This window comes from Malaclemys terrapin, chromosome 13 (assembly GCF_027887155.1).
Source record: "Malaclemys terrapin pileata isolate rMalTer1 chromosome 13, rMalTer1.hap1, whole genome shotgun sequence".
NCBI lineage: Eukaryota > Metazoa > Chordata > Testudines > Emydidae > Malaclemys > Malaclemys terrapin.
The window spans coordinates 13,815,390-13,836,145 of NC_071517.1; the positions used below are offsets into that span (position 1 = coordinate 13,815,390).

Here is a 20,756-nt window from a genome sequence, read left to right on the forward strand (position 1 = left end):
TTCTTGGGGGGCCCTGCTCGGTGAATGCGGTGGGGTGGGAATTGAGAGAGAAATCAGCCAGCGGGTGTGTTTAGAGAACTCTTGGCCCCAGACACTGGACTGAATTGCTGCTGAGTTCCAGGGTGGAAACAAAGGTTGCAATAATACCCCCACCTTGAGGAGTCACAAACTGTTCCCAAGGCCAGCTGCAAATGCCAGAGCCACCAGGTCAGCTCCCTTGACCCATGTCAACCAGGAGATACCAGGTTGTTTTTTTTAACTGTTTTGAGGCCTTCTTTCCAGTGTATGGCAACTTCTCCAGTGAGTGCCCGATGTGCTCTGGACCTGGGTGGAGACGATGCTAGTGGGGAAGCGTGGATGACCGGAGCAGGGAAGGTGAGGGGAAGGCGCTACGAGGTGGAGAGAATCTTGAGGTGGTTGACAAGGGTCCTGGGTGTCCTAGGTGGAGGAAGCACAGGAGGAGATGGAGGGTTTCAGGCAGGTGCCATAGGAGCTGTAGACTGAGGATAGGGCGAGCTGGGTTGGGGATATGCAACAAAACCTCCCTAGTTCATAACTAGAACTAGACTGGGAAAATCCCTGGAGAATTGATGCGTTTTGCAAATTAGTGAGTAAGCAAACAAGCACAATAGCAAATGTTGACGCACTCTGCCTTTGTTTTGACAACCGCTGTTCCGTTTTGTTTCTTTCTGCTGGGTCTTCCGAGCTCACTAGCTGACGTACTGCAAGGTGTCTTGCAGGAAGGAGCAAGGTGTCAGTGACAGGAGGCGGGTGCCGCTGCCTGCCTCTGCTGCTACAAAAAAATCTCTGCGGGGGTGAAGTGGGGTGAGACTGCTGGGGGGTGGGGGCTGCTTTATGGATCAGAGAAGTGAGATTTATGTAGGAAGTGCCAATGGCCAGGCAGCAAGTGTTCACTGACTGAGGCATTTCACACTGCTCATAATTGTCTCCGTGCTGCCTGTTTGCTGGGTCTTGCCTTATTATTGAATGATTAACTCTCTATGAAAGGGACTTTTTGTGAGCATACATCACCCAGCATCAAGGGCCTTGATCCCTGCTTGGGATCACTCGGCACTACCACGATACAAGGTGCCAACATGGTCTGTAATGCACTAGCTACCTCGGTGCTGCCCGCCTACAAATTTATCTATATATTTTTATCAACTCCAATTCCCCCTTCTTTGTTACCTCTAACACCTCAGTTTACCACGGCTGAGAGAAACATGCATTTCGCCCCCCCTTTTTTTTCTTTTTCTCTAGAGTCTGAAAAATCAAACTAGTCAGTATCACTTCTGTTTTCTAGCCAGTTTCACTCCTGCGCTCCAGGCTGCAATGTAAATGCAGCAGAAGGGTGTTGGTTTGTTTAGCTGGTGCTGTACAGATGGGCCTGTTTGCAAGTGGAGAATCAACAGCTTTGCTTTAACAACTGGCCTCTCAGGGCTGGTCATGGAGGCCAGAGCCCTCTGCCCTTCCTGGGCAAAGCAGGTGTGTCAGTCTGCCCATGGAGGTGCCTGCAGTTCCACTGCTCTCCTCTTTGGGGCGCTGTTGCTATGCAGCCTCAGCACCGGGGCCAAACCTGAGGGGGCCCCGGCAGTAAAACCAGCAATGATGGGCCTGAAGGAGCAAGGGGGCGCTGGAAGGTGCAGGACAGATTCAGGGACAGGCAATGACAGGGATTTAGCCTACAACAAGGAAGGGGCCAGGACCCAGGCCTCAGAAGGGGCAAGAGTGGAGGGGCTTGGAGGTGGGAAGAAGATGTCCATAGCAGCGAGAGCCGGATGCCAGAGCCCAGCGCTGGAAGAAGCCACGCCGTGCCTAGCCAGTTGTGTCTGCACTTCCCTGGCAGTGAACTGCTCTCGCTCGGGGCTAGCAGAGGTTCCTCCGGGAGAGCCCTGCTCCTGGAGAGTGACCGTTCTGTGAGTACCTCGCCGCCGTGGGTCCCTGCCTGGAAGGGGTGCTGCTTTTGTGTCTCCAGCCTGTGCTCTCGGGAGGGGAGGAACACCCACGCAGGGAGAGGGCTGCAGTGTGTTTACAGGTGCTCTGCAGTGCTGGCCCCACGAGGCGGGGGAGCGCCTGTCCTGGGGGAGGCTGCTTTGATGGAATGTTAATGAAATCCCAGGGCTCTGCCCAGCTGATCCTGGGGGCCTGCCAAGGAATGTGCACTCCTCCGTTGGCTCCCTTTGGCCTCTGAACTCTGGGGAAAGGGCCTGCAGGATCTCAGGGAGACAGCAGCGCTTTAGACACCTCTCCTGAAGCTGCTTCACAGGCGGATGCTGCATTCTCAGACCCTCTCAGAGGCGGCCAGGGAATTACTGCATTGCCCAAAGAATCCCACATGCCTGCACCAGGATGTCAGCCCTTAACCCAGGGATGCCCTCCCAGGCACTGGGGCCTAGTGGTTAGAGCATGGGACTGGGACTCAGGAAGCCTGGTTTGTAGACCCATCCTTTCTACTGACTCAGAGTGACCTTGAGCCCATCACAACTCCTGTATGCTTCAGCTCCCATAGCTGTGAAACAGGAGTAATAACGTGTCACCCACCTTTATAAAGTACATGGAGATTGTTGGGAGGAACATGCTATATAAGTAGAGTGTTAATCTTTAGTGATTGTTCTTTAATGGCAGCCGTGCCCCTCTGAGCTGTAGAGTAGGATAAAGTGACGTCAGCGTCCCAAGGCCATTGCACCCACGTTCATGATACCAGTTTAAAGCGAGCAGCACGACCGGCGTCCACACGCTGTGCAGGTTGGCGAGCGGGTTGGTTTCGATCACAGTTCTCGTTGCCCTCTCTCTGGAGGACAAGGGCTGCTGCAGTAAGCTAGCTGGCCGCACGGCTTTCGTTAACATCCTTGCCAATGACACTGCTTTCCAGATCGATTGAGCTTTTCAGCAGACGGGCCCAAGTCAGCGTCTTGAGTGGCTCAGGCAGTTCCCCCACCCCGAGAGACCCTGCCCCCATTGATGCATATTAGGTGGCCGGCCAACCAACCTCAAAGGCAGGGTAATTTTGGGGGAAGGATGGTCCTTAATTTAAAGCAGCGAGTGTAGCTTAGTCTGAGCCCCAAACTGCTGGACAAGAGAGCTGGGTTCTATCCCTCACTTCAGGCAAGTCACTTAACTGCTCCGTGCCTCAGTTTCCCTGAATGTTATATACTTCCCCAGGCGGGGTTGTGAGCCTTCCCTAACATGTCCTGATGTACAAGTGCTACAGCAGGCTGGAGCATTTCTTTATTTCTTATCAGGGTCTGGCACTTCCTGCCTCCAGTGGCCGAAGGGAAGGGAGGGGCTGGTTTAGAAAAGGACTACCATGGAGAAGGTATGGGCCTCTGGGGGGCCCTGTCAGAAGAGATGGTTCTGTGGCAGGCGTCACTAAGGAGCTCCAGCTACTGGCCCTCCAGTCTCATTGGCTCCTCAGGCTCTGTCAGCGTGGCGGGATGAAACCCATAAAACAATGTTTATCTCCTCATTCCCATCAATCACCATGGCAATGAGGCCTGATCACCCACAGTTTGCAGGCACAAAGCTGTATCCTGAGACAACAGAACAGGCTGTTCGTATCCCTACTGGCTGCAGTAGACTTGGGGCTGGTCGCCTGGACAGCCCTGTTACCGTCACCCTGCAGGTGGTGGCTGGGCAGGCCTGCAATGTCCTGGCATGGAGATGGTTCTTTCAGAGGGTTCCTCTCCACCCAGTCAAGTTGGCCTTACCTCACCAAATGACCTTATAGTGTGAGCTCCCCTCCTGCCTCAAGGGGTTTCCCATTAAAACTCCCTCCAGTGCAGCCTATAACCAAGGGGGGACATCCAAAACCCTAGATCCAAGCGCCCCCAAAGTGCAGGGTGCGGGGATTTGATGTCTGAAGCCAGATTGTGCAAACGGCTTCTACTTATAAAGGCCAAACCAACAGCTCAGATCTCCCTCCTCCTCCCCCCCCACCTCGGACTAGGGCCTGTTGGAGACCCAGGTCTGAATATTGCTAGTCTGCATCCTCCTAGCATGCTCCAGTACCACCCCAGTAACATGCTGGCCCAGACCCCTGCCTCCTCCCCGTGGAATCTGGTTGGTTCCACTGCAGGGACCCCCAGAAAGAGAGAGACCCTGGAGGGCCCTATGGCAGCGACTGGGGCCTGATGACTTGAAGGGTGAGGCGCTTTAATTAGTTAAATTTCCTCCCAATGTAACTATGGTTTCCCCCGGACACCCCATGTTCTCCTGGTGGATTCTGAGGGAAGCGTCTCCCGGCAGCAGGGGGTGGATGTTTGCTGCAAAGGAATGTTGACTTTATTAAAAACATCCAGCTAAGCTGCGCTAAGCAACCCCCACCCCTCGCTGCCCCTGCCCAACATATGGATGAGGAACCTGGCAGAGCGTCAGATCTCACGGCAGAAGCATTTAGTCAGCGGCTTCCCAGGGAAACATGCGGGGAGGATAGTTAAGCACAGTCCCGAGGTTCCCTTCATGGGGTGGCTTCTGGAGCTGATTAAAATGCAGGCTCAGGGTCCTGGAGAACCCAGAGCAGGTGACCCAGCCCCCTCGTCTCCGTGTGGCGGTTGCAGAGACCCCAGGGCAGGTTTCTCAATCCCCTGTCAGAAAACGGAGGCACGGTCAAATTAAATGACCTGCCCAAGGCCTCATGGCAAGTCAGTGGCAGAGCAGTGATCAGACTCCCCCCGCCCCCAGCCTCCCAACGCCCCATCTGGCGCTTAATCTATTAGCGCGTGCGTCCTCTTGGGTGAGGGGCATGTGGTTCGGGGTTTCCCTGTGAACGTTTCATACAGCCAGGCGTCGCTAAGGAGCAGTGCGAGGGCCTATGCTGGATGCAAATAACTCGTTGCTTTCAATGCAGGGACCTGTCCCACAACCACCTGAGCAAAGTCGGAGCGGAGGAGCTTGCTGGATACCCCAGCCTCCAGGTGCTGTAAGTAACTCCTAGCCAGAACCCCAACACCTTCCCCAGCAGTTTGCATCACTCGGTTCACAGTCTGATTTTGGTGACAAGAAAGGGTCCAGCAGGTGTGACTCCCCACTGGCAATGTTCTCAGCCCAGAGGCTTGACAGCCTACGAGGCTGATGCTACCAGTATCTGCAGCTGGGCATGGTGAAGCCCCTAATAAAGCTTGCTGGCTATGGTGGGGGCGGCAGACAGGCTGTGCTTCTCTTGAGCTCTGCAGCAGCCCAATGCATGCTCCGTGCTAGTCCCGAGCTTTCCAGCACCATCCCCCACTGCTCCATCCTGAGGGTGAATCTGGGCCCAGAGCTATCTCCCCTCCCTCACCGGGGTCTCCTCTCTGGTCTCTCCTTGGCAGGGATTTGAGCTACAACTGTATCCGCACCATAGAGGAAGGAGCCTTCCGCCACCTGGGCAGACTGCAGTCTCTGTACGGTTATGTGCCTTCCTTCAGACCTGTCTCCGTTTCTTCTGTCACCCTGCCTTGGGTGTATTTGTCCCTGTCCCTCCTCTCTCCATCCCTGTATGCCGCTGACCCCCTCCCTCGCCCCCCCCCCCCATTTTGGTATCATGAGCGTTTCTCCCCTTTTGGGGGTGGGGCGCTCTGCACAAACAGAGGGAGGTGTTTAGAGGTCCCCGACCTCCCTCCTCACTGTCCTCCCCTTCCTCCGCTCTCCTCCCACAGCAAGCTCGTCTCTAACAGCCTCGTGTGCAGCTGCTCCTTGCGCTGGCTCGGGGCCTGGGTGCGAGAGAAGGGGCCGCTCGTGAGCGATGCGGAGCTGCTCCATTGCTTCCAACCAGCAGGCTCCAGCAGCATCGGGCTAGTGAGTGCGGATTTCTCAGCTCTGACCTGTGGTGAGTGACCCCACCACCACCATGGCACCTCCTGCGCTGATGGAGAGGCTGGGCTGGTGGGGGAGGGAAGATCTCAGCTGCGGGATGGAATTCCAAGCACGGAACAAATCTGCGAGGTGTCTGCCCCCCCAACCCTCAGCCCATGCGAGCCCGATGGAGCATCCCAAGCATGTGTTATGAATTTAGGGGGGTGGCGGAATTCCTCAGATAAACACAGTGTTTTGACTGTCCCCTCTGGTGCTCAGTGGTAGTGAGGGAGCTGCCTTCGTCCAGCCCCTCCTTTGTATCTCTGGACTCTCTGACTGCACCTGAGAAAACCGAGAGCTGTGTAACTCACAGGCTGCCAACGTGTGCGGCCTCTCTGGCTGTCATCAGTCCAGCTCTAGGGACGCTTCGTCTGTCTCCGTTTAGTTCCCCTTTTGGAAAGGCTCTGGGAGTTTTCCCCATGTGAGGTCAGGATGCCCCTTCCCATAGCGACCATCCCTCCATCAGCCAAGCACAGCTATCCAGACTCTGCCGCAAAGCAAAGCACGCTAGGGCGTGGCTCGGCAAGCCGGCCTGGTGGACTGATACAGACACCGGATACTGATTCAGACCAAGAAGGGAGCTGGAGAAGAGTAAGAGGGGTGGATGAAGGGGAGAGAATCCACAGGGAAAGCTGGGTCAGACCAGAAAACTGCTTCAGGGTTAAAGAAAGAAGAGATGACCCAGAAGGTCACCTAAGGTCCCAGATAGCCTAGGTGCTGGAAGCCAACTCCATGTGCAAAGTGTTGTGTGATGAGGGGTGGCTTATTATAAATATAGGGCGAAGTCCTGGCTCCACCTATATCACCAGGAGTTTTGCTATGGAGCCAGGATTTGACCCTTTGACAGGGTCTACAAATGTCAAAAGGAAAGTCCTCCGAGCAATAGGGGATTAGGAGAATAACACACCAAAGGCCCGTGCAGTTGCCGAGTTATGCCTAAGAGGCGAGCTGACTTCCCCAAACCCGCCAAAGGCCTTGGTTTTCCCAGGGCAGCAAGTCCATGGCTATTGTGATATAAACTAAAGAATAGCTCACCAGGTTTTGCTGAAGCTTTAATTTAAAAGAAAAATCACCTTTGGAGTAAAAGGAAGCATGAGACATTTCAACCCAGAAGGGAACTTGTAGAGGAAGTTTGAAAGGAAGGGACCCAGTGGTTCGCAACAGAGATGGCCCTGAACCACAGGATCCAACCCCCTGGAGTCCAGGGTTGGGCGGGATTTGGAATGGGCCTATCTGGAGTTCAAAGGGAACGGCAGCAGACCTGATTCATCAGTGCTGGCACTTCGTGGTGGTCTTTACATCTGTGCTGAGGGAGCGGATACTAGGTATAAAATGCCACTAAAGCCAAATTTGCCAAGTGGGAGCAATTTACCCCCCACTCTGAGCAGGTGTAAAGAGTGACCCGAAGTTCCAGGCAGTGCAGAACCAGGGGTCAGTTTCCAGCAAAGCCTTTGCAATTACTCACCTTCGCAGTTTTGGTTAGTGCCTCTGTGTAGGGTTTGCATTTGGGCTCCAATTTCTTCATGTGATCTAAGCTCCTCGCCATGTTGAGCTCTCTACACCTTTGCTAATAACAAACCAGCCAAGGGTTCACCTAGCTCTGTTTCCCTTTCAGCGGATGATTTTATCTCCTGTGTGAAGGACCCAGAGACCAGGAGAGAGACAGTCCTGCTCTACTCCTACCTCCACCCTGGCACACACAGTCAGGCCTCCTGCCACGCGCTCTGCTCTCAAAAGGCACATACCCATTATGGCCTGGACTTGGAGGACTGCTGCCTGTGTGGGTCACTAGGCAGCAAAGGGGCCGTGGACTGTGGGAAAGTGTGCTCCAATGAAATCCGGAGTCGTGTGTGCAATAGAACGGTTGTCCATGCCGTGTATCCTGTCCAGGTAACGCACCATGAGTTAGGACCGGGTCTCGTCGGCGGGTATATCTACACAGCAAAAGCTCTGCATGGGCTGGTCTGCCTGAGCTAGCTTGAATCCAGCCGGCACAGGTACCAATAGCAGTGAAGATCGCGCAGCGGGCTTGGGAGCTGAGGAGGTACCCAGGGTCTGTGCCAGGCGTGTCCTGCTGGACGTGAGCTGTGCTGACTTCTCTGCTTTTGTTACCAAGCTAGCTTTGGTAGGCTAGGCCGTGTACAGCTTTTGTTGGGTAGACAGACCCTGTGTGTGAAGTATTTCTTTTCCCCAGCCAGTGGGGACAGGCCGCTGCTCTGCGACAGCTGGCACTGGGAGAGGGTTTTAGCTGGATGTGGGCTTATGACGCCTTCTATTCTCTGAGAGTAGAAGGAAAGGTGGCTAGCGGGAGCTCCAGATGGGGGCTGAGGGTGTTGTATGAAGCCCCCACCTGACAGAAGGGGTTGGAGACAGGCCCCATCCAGTGTGGGGCAGAGAGGCTGTGGGAGTGAGAGAGATGGAAAAGAGCCCTCCCATGGCATGCTGGGGGATGGGGATCTGAGATGTGACTGTTATCAATACCCATGTAGTTCTGCATCTGGTTCTCTCTCTCCCCTCTGCCAGGTGAGTCTCTCACTCTCTGCTCGGCCCCATTACAGTCTCCATGAGGTGATTGAATTCACCGCTGAGACCTTGCTGCCGGGGACCTTGTACACCTGGGACTTCGGAGACGGAGGGGAACAGTTCTGCAGCAGCAGCCCGAGAGCTCGGCATACATACGCCCTCCCTGGCATCTATGCGGTGACAGTCAGGGCTCAGGTTGGGGGGAGGTCCCTGCTCCATAGAGCTGCTGTCAGCGTGATCCTGCCTGTGGGGCCGGTGGGCATAGAGTGCCCCAGGGCAGTGGGGAGAGGAGAGAGCATCAACATCTGGATCCACAGCCAGCAGGGCACTGACCTCTCCGTCCTCTGGAGGATGAAGATGCCAAGTGGACAAGAGACTCTGGGTGAGATATTGCAAGGCGTTTATTTGGGATCAGTGTGGTTTTTGTTTTGTTTTTTCCGCCCTGAGATGGGGAACTGGTCGGGGAACTTCCATGGCATGTGGCAGTGCTGGGTGTTGGAGGAAGAATAGCAAGTTGTGACCCTGTCCTTCCTGCTCCTTCCCTTCTTCCCCAGGATTGCACACTAGAAAGGAGGAGAGAGCAGCAGCACAAGGCCTGGCAGGGCAGCCTGGGGAGGGCATAAAAGCAGGGCCAGGACAGCACAGTCCGGAGAGGGCGTGGCAGGGCAGTCTGGAGGGGGTGTGGCAGCAGGGGCGTGGCAGGGCAGTCCGGAGGGGGTGTGACAGCAGGGAGCATGCCAGGGCCGTCTGGAGGGGGTGTGGCAGCAGGGGCGTGGCAGGGCAGTCCGGAGGGGGTGTGGCAGCAGGGGGTGTGGCAGGGCAGTCTGGAGGGGGTAGGGCAGTCTGGAGGGGGCGTGGCAGCAGGGGGCATGGCAGGGCAGTCTGGAAGGGGCGTGGCAGGGCAGTCCGAAGGGGGCGTGGCAGCAGGGAGCGTTTTAGGGAAGTCCGGAGGGGGCGTGGCAGCAGGGGGCGTGCCAGGGCAGTCTGGAGGGGGTGTGGCAGCAGGGGGCGTGGCAGGGCAGTCTGGAGGGGGTATGGCAGCAGGGGGCATGGCAGGGCAGTCCAGAGGGGGTGTGGCAGCAGGGGGCGTGGCAGGGCAGTCTGGAAGGGGTAGGGAAGTCTGGAGGGGGTGTGACAGCAGGGAGCATGCCAGGGCCGTCTGGAGGGGGCGTGGCAGGGCAGTCCGAAGGGGGCGTGGCAGCAGGGGCGTGCCAGGGCAGTCTGGAGAAGGAGGGTCAGTCTCAGGAGATGGGGAAATGCCAGATGCATCCTGGAGGCCCAGGGGTGCTGTGTGCTGAGCAACAGGTGCAGGAGGCAGCAGGAGGCTGACAGAGACAGCTTGGAGAGGGGTGCTGCGATCGCAGGGAGTGGAGAGGAATGGCTGAGGGAGTGCCCTGGTCTCAGTGAGTCAGGGAAGCAGTGGAGGGGACCTGGTGGGTTCTGCTGTACAGGGAGAGGGGCACAGGGAAGAGGATCAGGTTAAAACCAGCTGCCTGTCTGTGTGAGGAAAGCTCCCTCCACGCAGACCTTTGGAGAAGGGAGGGCTGCAGCCGCGTATCCAGGGAGATTTGGGGCAGCCACAAAGAAAGGGTTTTAAAAAAATAGTTGCCGAGTAAAGCCCTATAAAAGCTATGAACGTACCGCAGAAGACAGCAAAGTCAGTGAGGGGCGAGAGCTTGCGGCACCGGGGACACAGAGACAGAGTGAGAAGAGGCTCGGCGGGACAGCGAAGGGGTAACTCCCACAGAGAGAGAGAGAATGCAGCTCAGCATCGCCTCAGCCCAGATACTACAGTTATGGGCCTAGTATGAAACCCTAAACAGACAGGTCATTTCCGTGGCCCTTGTGTGGATCCTTCTCTCGGAGACTGTGATGCCCTGCGGAGCTGCATGGCAGGGGTGATGCTGAGCCAGGGCTTGCAGCTGGGCTGGCTGCTTCTCCTCCTGCTGGGCAGAGGGACTGCTGGTACGTGGGGCCTTGTCTGTGGCACGTGAGTAGGGCAAAGGTTCTCAGGGGTGAGGAGGCAAGAGGATGGCTGGTGCAGAATCTCTGTTGTGGGTCTATCGCTACTCGGCTGGGTTCACAGTAGAGCGCAGCGGTGACTCTGGTATGCTTGGCAGCTGTCACGGGGCTTCTGGGCGGAGGCACCTGGCATGTTTAAGCTTAAATGTTGGTTCACGTTGAAGCAAATGGAAAGGAGAACACAAGAGCTTAGATTGACTTTGCCATGTCGTCTCCTGTAGTCAAATTCTGCCCTGCAGCATCTTGGACCTCATAGACTATCAGGGTTGGAAGGGACCTTAGGAGGTCATCTAGTCCAACCCCCTGCTCAAAGCAGGATCAATCCCCAGACTGATTTTTGCCCTAGATCCCTAAATGGTCCTGTCAAGGATTGAACTCACAACGCTGGGTTTAATAGGCCAATGCTCAACGCACTGAGCTATCCCTCAGCCCCTTGCATTTGTGTTCTTGTTCTCCTTCTCCTTCTCTGTAAAACCAGAGTGACTGAGGCCATCTTGTGTGTGCAGCCTGTAGGAGACAGTCCGTGTGAAGAGGCAGCACGAGCAGCCAGGGTGAGACAATAGGGTCTTTGTGGATGAAGATGATGCCAATATAGTGTCCCCTCTTAGCCCTCGGGGAGCAGACCAATAGTCCAGTGACTCCAATATTCTCTCTTCAAGAGTGGCCAACGCTGGGTGCTTCAGAGAAAGAGAGGAACCCTTCACAATGCACTTCGTTGTGCTGTACGTTGCAAAGGGGGACATTTCTTCCTGACCTCACCTGGGGATCAGGTCATGCCCTGAAGTAGAGGGTCTGATAGCCTATGAGATTGGAGTCTTCAGCTTGTTCAATTGCAGGTGGCTTCTTAATCTTCCACCTACTCTCTCTTTGAAATGCTCTAAGCTCTTGGTTTGCAACAGCTCAGTGGTAGCTGGCAACTGTCTGGCTCTGCAGGCCCAGCCGTGGAAGGCTCTGAGCGCCTCTTTCTTGCCTGAGTCTTCCTCGTAATGGTTGAGCACTGACCCCTCTTCTTTCTGGTTCATCTGGTTTGCGGTGACTCTTCACACTGGGAGAGCAGCTCCGTGCAGTCCGTTGTAGATACCGCACTGGGCTCCTGCCTTGGTGATGGGCTTCTGGCCATGCCTTTGGCACTGGGCTATGGGCATTCTCTAGGTTCTTGGTCATGCCCAGCAGCATAGGTCAGAACTATGGAGCAAGCCATTGGTGCAAGCCCATTGTACAGAAATAATACCTGGCCAATGTACTTCACATTTACTACTAGATCATCCCATTGTAGTGTCCCTGGGACAGGGGCTCTGGGGCAGGACAGGCTGAATGCTCCGGTGCCCTGGGCTCTCTGGCTCTGTGTGCTTTGCAGGACAAGTTCCCAGTGTTCCCTCTAATTGTTTATGTCCATGTGCGGAATGAATTTGGTTAGGTGCACCAATATGGAGGTGATGTGTGAGACATCACCTTCATATTGGTGCACCTAACAAAATTCATGTGGTGGGGGTGGGGCCGAGGGGTTCAGAGTGTGGGAGGGGGCTCAGAGCTGGGGCAGAGGGTTGAGGTGTGGGGGGGATGAGGGCTCTGCCTAGGAGTTGCAGGCTCTGGGTGGGGTCGGGGATGAGGGGTTTGGGGTGCGGGAGGGGGCTCAGGGCTGGGGCAGAGGGTTGGGGTGCAGGAAGTGCAGGCTCTGGGGTGGGGCTAGGTTATGAGGGGTTTGGGGGTGCAGGCTGTCCCGGGGCTGCGGCAGGGAGCGAGGACTAACCCCCCCCCCAGCCCTCTCTCACCGCAGCAGCTCAGGCCGGGGGAGAGGCGCCTGTCTCTGGTGGGGCTGAGTTGTACCAAGGAAGGGGCTCCTCTCCCCGGCAGCTCCGATGGGCCTGGGCCAGGTCAGGGGAGGGGCTCCTCTCCCACGGCGGTGGCGGTGGTAAATCCAGGACAGGTCCGTGCTGGAGGAGAGGCATCTTTCCCCGCCGCAGCCCTGAGCCCCGGTGAGGGGCTTAACAGGGAACTTAGCCAGTGCGTGTGTTTGCTTTTGTATTTCTTGTGACTGCAGCTCCATGGTGGATGCTGATGCCAGGCCCCTGGGGCAGAAGGTTAGTGAGGCTCGAGGAAAAGGAGTATCTAGTCACCTTATCCCAGCAGCTCCTTCCCGGCATGGAAGGAAACAGAGAGGACAGGCTTGGCCATGTGTGTGGAGTGGAACCCAGGTGGCTAGAGTTAGTTGTACAGCCACCGCAGCTGCTGCTGTGTCCTGCCCAGGACCCATCGGGCGTCTTTCACTGGAGGCAGACTAGGGCCAAATTCAGTCCTGGCGTAAGCAGACACGGCTCCCATTAACGTCAGTGGGAAGCTGCATCTGCTTACCCCAGGGCTGCAGCTGTTCCTCCATCTCAACAATGGAAGCTCAAACCTCCGAACCTTTCCCTGCCCCCCAACATGCCACTACCTGGCCCTATAAGTGTAGAGTTTGGGGAGTCCACTGCCACTGTGACCTACTTGCTGTGTTAATACAGCACTGGCTGGATTCCCTCTCCCCAGCCTTTGTTACCCCAGAGAGTCCTGGGAGATGTCCCAGGCGTGTAGTGTGCCCAGAGCGGGAACTGGTGCACCATTCCTCTGGGAAACAAGGTGAGCTGACTCTCTGTGCCCAGGGGTGTAGGGACGGGGCGAGGGGAGATGCTGCCCAGTCCCTGTAGCCAATATGAGGTGAGGGAAGCCTGCCCTGGAAGATAATGCTTTGTCTTTATACCTGGTATGGGGCAAGAGAGCTGTGCTGAGTGTGTCTGATGTGAGGCAGGGGAGACAGGTACCACAAGTTGCTATATCTTGTCTGGGGGCTGGATGCCAGTTCCATGTTCCCAGGCCACGAGAGGCTGAGCCTGTGGCGTTAGGGCAGTCAGTGCTGCCATCCGACCTCGGGGAGCTGGCATTGTGCTCCCGGAACTGGTGTGGGGCAATGGGAATGAGAAGACTCAGCATCGCGCCAGGAGATGTGAACACACAGATCGTGTCAGCACCAGCATGGAGGCTGAGCAAGCCCACCGTAGCAATCTATCAACTGGGGCATCCCAGATGGCTGCAAGGCCTGCAGTAAAGACTGACCTCGCCTCCTCTGTCCTCCCCCTGCACGGAATCTCCTGGTGTCCGGACTGTTTGTGTGGGGCTGTGGCAGGAGGGTTTTGAAGAGAGCGCCCCTGGAGAATGGGGCGGGAGGGACCATGCACTGCGCCCTGCAGGTGCATTATTTATATAGTGCTGGAGATGCACAGAAAAGACACCGAGTGAAATCCTGGCCCTGTTGGCCTCAATGGAACTTTTGCTGTTGACTTCGGCGGGGCTGGGATTTCACCCCCCATTTCTGCCTTGAGGAGGCAACACAGACCAGACCAAGCACAGGGCAACCGTCCAGTTAGGGGAGAGTGCAGAGAGCTGAATGCTGAGGAGACCAGCCCCGAAAGGTTTCCTGAGGGACTAGGCTTTGGGGAGGGATTGGAGTGAGGAGAGAGAGGGCTTTGGACCCAGAGAAAGGATAGTCTTGTGGTTAAAGCAGTGGACTGGGCTGTAGGAGACCCGTGTTCAGTTCCTGGCTCTGCTGCCAATTCCCTGTGTGATCTTGGGCCTGTCACTTCCTCTCTCTCTGTGTCTCAGGCTCCCACAGGGATGTTGTGGGGAGAAGTTTGGGAATGTAGATGAGGTGTTTGTGTACTGTGGTGATGGGGTCATGCAGCTTCCTGGGTTGAGCTGGGAGACATTTCACATGCAAGGGACAATATGAGTGAAGGTGCAGAGCAGAAAGTGGGTGTGAGAGGAGGAAATGTGTGTGTTGCAGGTGGGAGTGTGATTTTGTATTTGCCTGAAGGTGAGAAGGGAGCTGTGCCTCCTGGGAGGACAGACAGTGGAGGGGATTTTTTGATCCTACTCTTACAGGTGCAGGCAGAACCCTCTGAGTCGCCCTCCATCCCATACCCCTCTTGTCAGGGAGGAGTGGGAGACAGGGAGCAGAAACCACTGCTGGGGGGGAATCCAAACTAAGTGCCCCCCCCCATTGTAGCAAACTTTTCAAGAGATCTAGGTCTATCAGAAAGGCCCAGCCAAAGCACTGCCAGCAGCCTGTGAATGCAGCTCCTCAGGACGGGGGAGTAGGGTGACCAGATGTCCTGATTTTATAGGGACAGTCCCGATTTTTGGATCTTTTTCTTATATAGGCTCCAATTACCCCCCACCCCCGTCCTGATTTTTCACCACTTGCTGTCTGGTCACCCTACGGGGGAGCCAGGAGAGGTTTCTCCCTCGCTGGAGGAATTGATGGGGGCCTGGAACAGATCAAACTTTGTTTAGGGTTGCCACGGCAATGGATTTTTCTGGCTTCCTGTGGAAGGAGCATTTTGGTTGTTGCCAGGAGACCCAGGAATGCCAGACAGGGTGCTCCCTGGCTCCCGGGCAACCACGCTGGATACTGTGACGGTCTCATTGATTGGATTGGATTTTTCTTATTATCATGTAAGTGCTCTCATCAGAGGGATGTGAGGGCTCAGAAGGCCGGCGCTTAGGCCTGCCAATCATTGCTTAAGTTCCCGACACTGGGGTAATAACAAACTCGTCATCTCCTACCCCTTATGATGCAGCGCTTTAAATATCAAATGCCATTTTCTCCCCAGTCCTGCTTGTCCCAGCTCTCTCCAGGTTAAACACATTCTCTTTGGACAAGAGAACAAAAGGCTTTGGGCTTTGGCCAAGAAAAACGCAGAGTCTGGAGTCTGGGCCGGGACATCAGCAAATAGGAGATGAGTTCTGGGGTCCTTACCCGCAGAAGGCGTTATAAAGCAGAGTAAGTGGGGGAATTGCAGAGACAGGCAAGGAATAGGAGGGAAAGGCAGAGAGAGAGCAGCTCACTAGTTCAAACCCTGAATGCAGGATTTCTCCTATGGGTTACCGCCGGCTTCCACTGCCCCCACATTTGAGGGTTCTTTTGTAATCAACCCTACTACTGACCATAGATGGCCATTTAAAGCCCCAGTGTCTTGGCCTAGTTTTCTGCTCATGCAACGACCTTCCCCAGGCGGTTTCCATTGGATATTCTAACTTTCCTGCCTAAGTTACTCCTTTGGGCTTTTAAGCAGCAGTCATGTTCCACCCCAGAGGTGGCTGCATTTCAGTGGTGGCTGAAGTGATTCCTGTATCTGAAATCTGTAAAGTGTGTTAGCATCTTTCATCCTGAAGGATCCTAACTCGATGTAACACTCGGTATCATTTAGTTTTCCTTCCTCCTAAACCCAGGATTTTATGTGCTGCAAAAGTTCCCATCTCCTATGCCAGGGAGGGTCACTTCTTACAGAACAAGGTCCTTTTACTCCCAGTTCCTTCTGTTTTCTCCTGAGGGCCAGCTGGATGGCAGCACCTCAAGGTGAGGCTCTGGGTTTCTGTTCCTGTCTCACACCAAACAGTCCCCCTGGAGCTGCCGTTTGCAATTTCTTTGCATCCTCTATGAGGCGAGTAGGTTTGTCACCTGAAGAGCTTTATCCCAGGCCTCCATCTGCTTCTGGAGAGCTGCCAGAGAAGGGGAGCCAGGGCATTAGCAATGCTGGCCCTTCTTGATCCTTCTACCTCAGCACTGGGACAACTAGAGCTAATGGGGTGTTGAAGGGAAGGGAGCTCCTGCTATGGAGGGTATCCTCACTACGCTCCTTCAGGCTTCGGCGCTGCCTGTGCAGAGGGGGCGTTGTTGGGCGGGGAAGAGGCTCATGCCATGGTGCAGGTCTCTCCTTGCCGAATGTTACACCGGAGATGGCGACGTGGTGCTAGGTCATAGTGCTGGGGAAGGAAACCCAAGAGGTGCTGGGTTAGTTGCCACCTCCTGACACGCTCCACCAGCCAAGTGTTCCGGGGAGGAATAAGGACCTGCAGGAACGCACTCCCAAAGCGGCTGGTAACCTTCCTCAGTCCATGTGACTGTGCCAGGGCTCGTCTCCTCGGTCTACATCAGCTGGAGGAGCTGGCAGTGCTGGGCTCTCTGGAATGCGACTCGCCTTCCACCGCGAGTGCTTTGTCAGGCGGAGCCCGGAAGGGTTCACAGTGGAAGTCCTGGCAGCCCGGGGACCCTTCTCAGCTGTTGTTCTTAATCTTCAGATGAATCCTCTTGCCCTCAAGGTGGACGAATCCATTTACAGAATCTGAACTGCTACTGGCTCAGCCATGCCCAGGAGACCTGGCAGGATGCGAGAAGGCTCTGCCAGGGGATCCCCGGTGGAGATCTGGCAGTTGTAAGAACTCAGGAGGTGCAGAGCTTCCTGCAGGAGACTTTCTCTGGGTGCGTATCATGCTCCAGCCCCATTGTCTTTGCTCTGATGACAATGGCGATGTCACTACTACAGAGGTTATTGTTGTTCAGGCACCATGGCAATAATACAGGCCAGCTCCTTGTCTCCCCTAGCCCCATTGCCCGAAGGCAGTGTTGGGTACATTACAGTGAACCAGGCCTAGAGGCAGTCAGGCAATGTGTGCTGCAGTCCAGGTGTGGTTGTGTGAGGACATACCTGGATGAAGCTCACACCCTTAAAAAGCACGTGTGGATCCTGGTATAGGATAGATCCACTCAAAGCAGGCAACAGAACAAGTGCAATAGCCATTCTGAGCCCTAGACAGGGTGGGCTGGATTTTCGGAAGTTCTGAGCACCCACAACTCCATTTAAAATCCCTGGGCGGGAGTTTAGCACCCCTGGGAATCGAACCTTATGCACACACTTCAGGGATCCTCTAGGCAGCTGTGCTGGGAATTGTGGGCGAGGTGTAACGACCCGGGAGCCCTGCGAGTGAATGTGGAGCACCCAAAACAAGATGGCTCGGGCCTTTACAGCAGGCACTAGTTCATTCACACCAGGGCAGGCTGCAATAGGAGCCATTTCTAGTGCAGAGGAGCCTCCAGGAAATGGGGGTCTGTGGTTTTGGGGTATCCCTGATGGAGACCGAAGCATGGCCACCCATTCTGACATGTCAGACCTTTTCCTCTGCTGACAGGGGTCAAAGGCACTAACCGCACCACCACCCCTGCCCCAAGCTCTGCTCCCTTTCCCAGCCGCTCCCTGCGGTCTGTGTTGCATTGCCGATGCTGTTTCTCTTTAAGCAGAGGATCTTTCTCTCTTTCTCCCTGGCAGTGCCGGTGTGGTCTGGATTGGGCTCAGCTCCTTGGGTTCCTTGCACTGGGTCGATGGGAGCCTTGTGGACTCGTTCCAGAACTGGACCCCCTTTGGTCGGCCCAAGGGCAAGGAGAGCTGTGTTCAGATGCACCTCCTCGACCCAGAAGGGGTTTGGAGCAGTAGCCCGTGCTCTGCAAAGTCCTCGTTCCTCTGCGAGAGGAGAGCTGGAGGTACCATACGTCCTGCCGGCACCTGGGGTGGGAATGTATTTATGGACTGGACTGGAAGGTTACACTGCTGACCATTGCCAACAGGAATAAAGAGGCATTTCCTTGCAGCCCCTGGAGGAGCCAAGTGCTAAGGGGGGCTGATATAATAACCCATTGCTTTATACTGCTCTTTCATCCTGGGGGACCCCAATGCTCTGGCCAAACCATGGTCCCATGCTAGGAGAAGCTGAGTGCCTCCCAACTCCCGGTGAGGAGGGCCCTGTCGTTAATATGTATTTATGTTACAATCATGCCTAAGGATCCCAATGGAGATTGGGGTCCCATTGCGCTAGGGACTGTACAGACACTTAGCAAGAGACAGCCCCTGCCCTGGAGAGCTTACAGGACAGACAAAGGGTGGGAGGAAAGAAATGTTGTTATCCCTGTTCTACACAGGGGGAACTGAGGCAGAGAGAGATTAAATGACTTGCCCAAGGGTCACCCGTGGAGTCTGTGGAGGAGCTGGGAACAGAACCCTGAGCGCCAAGTCAGTCCCTTAACCACAAGGCCACTCTTCCTCTCTTCCACTCTTCCTCTTCTTAGTGCCTGAAAGTTGACGCCCTGTGGTGCTCTACCCCGGACCCTGGCAGACTCCCGTGTACTCTGATGGTGGGTGTATGCCAGTGGCATGGGTGTTTCTGAATATACACATGGGTATTTCTGTGTCCATTCAGCCCATTCACATGGGCTCTATTGCTCCCCCCCCGCCTGCCCTTTCCTTCCAGCCCCCACCCTGGCAGATCTAGGCCCCAGTTCAGCTAAGGCACATGCTTACAGATTTGCTGAGTCAAGGCCCTGGCGCAGCCAGGTGGATCTCCTAGTAGCCTGCCACTTCATCCGTGATGCAAGCCTGCAGCAGAGCCCGACTGGCCTTTAAGCTAGGAGGTGACGGTCCATGTGCTTTGTCTTTGCAGTCACCCTGCCCAGCCCAGATGTGTTCCTGACGGGCGTGCCGGTGTTCAGCGGAGTCTACGACGTGAGGAACGTTAGCACCGAGCCGCTGCCTCCTCTCCTGGGGCATGACAGAATTGAGGTAGCGTGCAAACAGGGCTGGTGTGTATGAATGCCGGAGGGGTCTGTCTGAGACCTCCTCTCCCTTCCCTCTCTAGTCTATATACCTTGCTGAGTAGCCTTTGGGAAAGGGCAAACCCATGGGAAGAAAACACAAATCAACCCAGGAGCACCGCCGTGTCAGATGAGGCTGTGCTCTCAATATTTCTGGCCCATGGGATATGGGAAACGTCAGGGAGAGCCTGGCTCTGTATTCCCAAACCAGATAACTGCGGCCACACTTCGGGTAAAGCACTGATCTTCAGGAAGCTTATTTGAACTACACAGGAACATCACAACAGCACAGGTCCCTCCATTACCACCTCACCCCCAACCTCCCCTGCCAGTTCCTTCCAGGAGGCATCTTTGGACTTCCCTCCTTCACATGTTTATTTCCTGGTCTTGTGTCTTGTAGTTGATGCTCTTTCCAGGCCTCTGGTTCAGCCACGCTGGTATTCTAGTCTCCGTAGACTTCGGGGTACAAGGAACAAAGAAGCCCGTTCTGATCCGGTTCCAGATCCTCCGCCCACATTGCAACCCCAACCAGCACTTGGTTCCTCCCGGTAAGAGTTCAGCATCTATGCCTCTGTCTCTTATTCTCTGATACTTACAGCCCATCTGCCTTAGGATGACCAGATGTCCCGATTTTATAGGGACAGTCCCGATCTTTGGGTCTTTTTCTTATATAGCTCCTATTACCCCCACCCCCCGTCCCAGTTTTTCACACTTGCTGTCTGGTCACCCTAATCTGCCTAGACCAATGGGGTTGTGCTGATGGGTTGGTGGACGTTATAAAAGGGCAGGGAGGGGTTATGACTGCTTGATAGTCTCCATGCTTAAAGCCTCTGGCTCTGTTTGATTCTTGGTGGGATGCTAAGATAGACTGGTGGCTCACCCTCACATTTCCCTCTGGACTTCATCCGTGTACTTTGCCCCTCTGGGTTGCATGGAAGGGACAGAAGAACCCTGATAAGCGAGTCTCCCGCAACTAGGTGATTTGTAGAGATGGTTGGGAATTTTTTGGTGAACTGTTTTTTCACTGAAAAATGCAGATTCATCAAAACTAAAACTGGATCCGGTTTGACAAATCTCCCAACTCAAAACATTTTGGGGAGGAAAAAAGTTTTGAAATTGTCTAAACTTCCCATTTCAATTTTTTCAAAACAAAAGGTTTGGGTTTTTGAGCGGATACAATTTAAAGAGAAAAAAGGTCAAACTCAAAATGAAGCATTTTGAAATTTTCAGAATAAAATGTTTCCATTTTTTTTAATGGATTTTCAGTTCATGGAAGTTTTCGAAACTTCCAGTTTGGACCCATATCTTGAAAATGTTCATGTGACAGGAAGATCATTTCCTGCCCTAGTGCCCTGAAATCACTGTGTGGGCCACATTTATTGATTCATTGGTCTGTTCCCCTTTCTACTCCTTTTCCATTCTCTGTAGTTGTGTTTCAACCTCCTCCTTTTCACACCCATTTTCCCCTCTCTCTTTCTCCTTCTCTGCCCCTGTCCTCCCCACTGTATCTCCTAAGTGCATTGTGAGCTCAGTAAGGCCAGATCTATGTTAGAAAAGGTTTGTTAGTGGGCTCTGCCAGCAACCCTCCAAATGGAGAGACAGCTTGTATTGGCAAAAATGTGCTTTTGACGGAATAGCTGATACCAGTTTGGTGAGCAAAATAACTTCACCAGCCAAAGCACTTTTGTGCTGATATAGCTGCATCTACACTAAGGTTTTTGCCAGTAGAGAAACGAGACACACAAATCACTCCCTAACCAATGCTGCTACACCTGCAAACATTTCTAGTGTTGACCTGGCCTACCATTCAAGTTGGTGCCAGCCTTTGGAACCCGCGAGGTTCGAATGCTTTTGAAATGAGACAAAACCAGGGTTCCCAGCGCTCTGATTGCTGACACGGTTGTATCTGACACCCAGAAGAGGGTTA

At 54.7% G+C, this 20,756-nt stretch overlaps 1 protein-coding gene across 3 annotated transcripts in view; it reads left to right on the forward strand.

Moving 5' to 3' along the window:
- The first annotated feature begins 1,244 nt into the window (after positions 1–1,244).
- LOC128847694 (polycystin-1-like) overlaps positions 1,245–20,756 on the forward strand; it is a 60,913-nt gene continuing 41,401 nt past the window's right edge. Inside the window, exons 1-10 of one of the 3 annotated variants that reach the window (XM_054047308.1) lie at positions 1,245–1,916; positions 4,847–4,918; positions 5,307–5,378; positions 5,634–5,803; positions 7,445–7,719; positions 8,353–8,734; positions 16,489–16,669; positions 17,514–17,725; positions 18,679–18,797; positions 19,230–19,377. In XM_054047308.1, the coding sequence (XP_053903283.1) occupies positions 1,339–1,916; positions 4,847–4,918; positions 5,307–5,378; positions 5,634–5,803; positions 7,445–7,719; positions 8,353–8,734; positions 16,489–16,669; positions 17,514–17,725; positions 18,679–18,797; positions 19,230–19,377 (2,209 nt within the window). In that variant the 5' untranslated portion in view covers positions 1,245–1,338. The remainder of the gene's footprint in view (positions 1,917–4,846; positions 4,919–5,306; positions 5,379–5,633; positions 5,804–7,444; positions 7,720–8,352; positions 8,735–16,488; positions 16,670–17,513; positions 17,726–18,678; positions 18,798–19,229; positions 19,378–20,756) is intronic. The other 2 variants (XM_054047306.1, XM_054047307.1) reach the window with 2 other exon arrangements.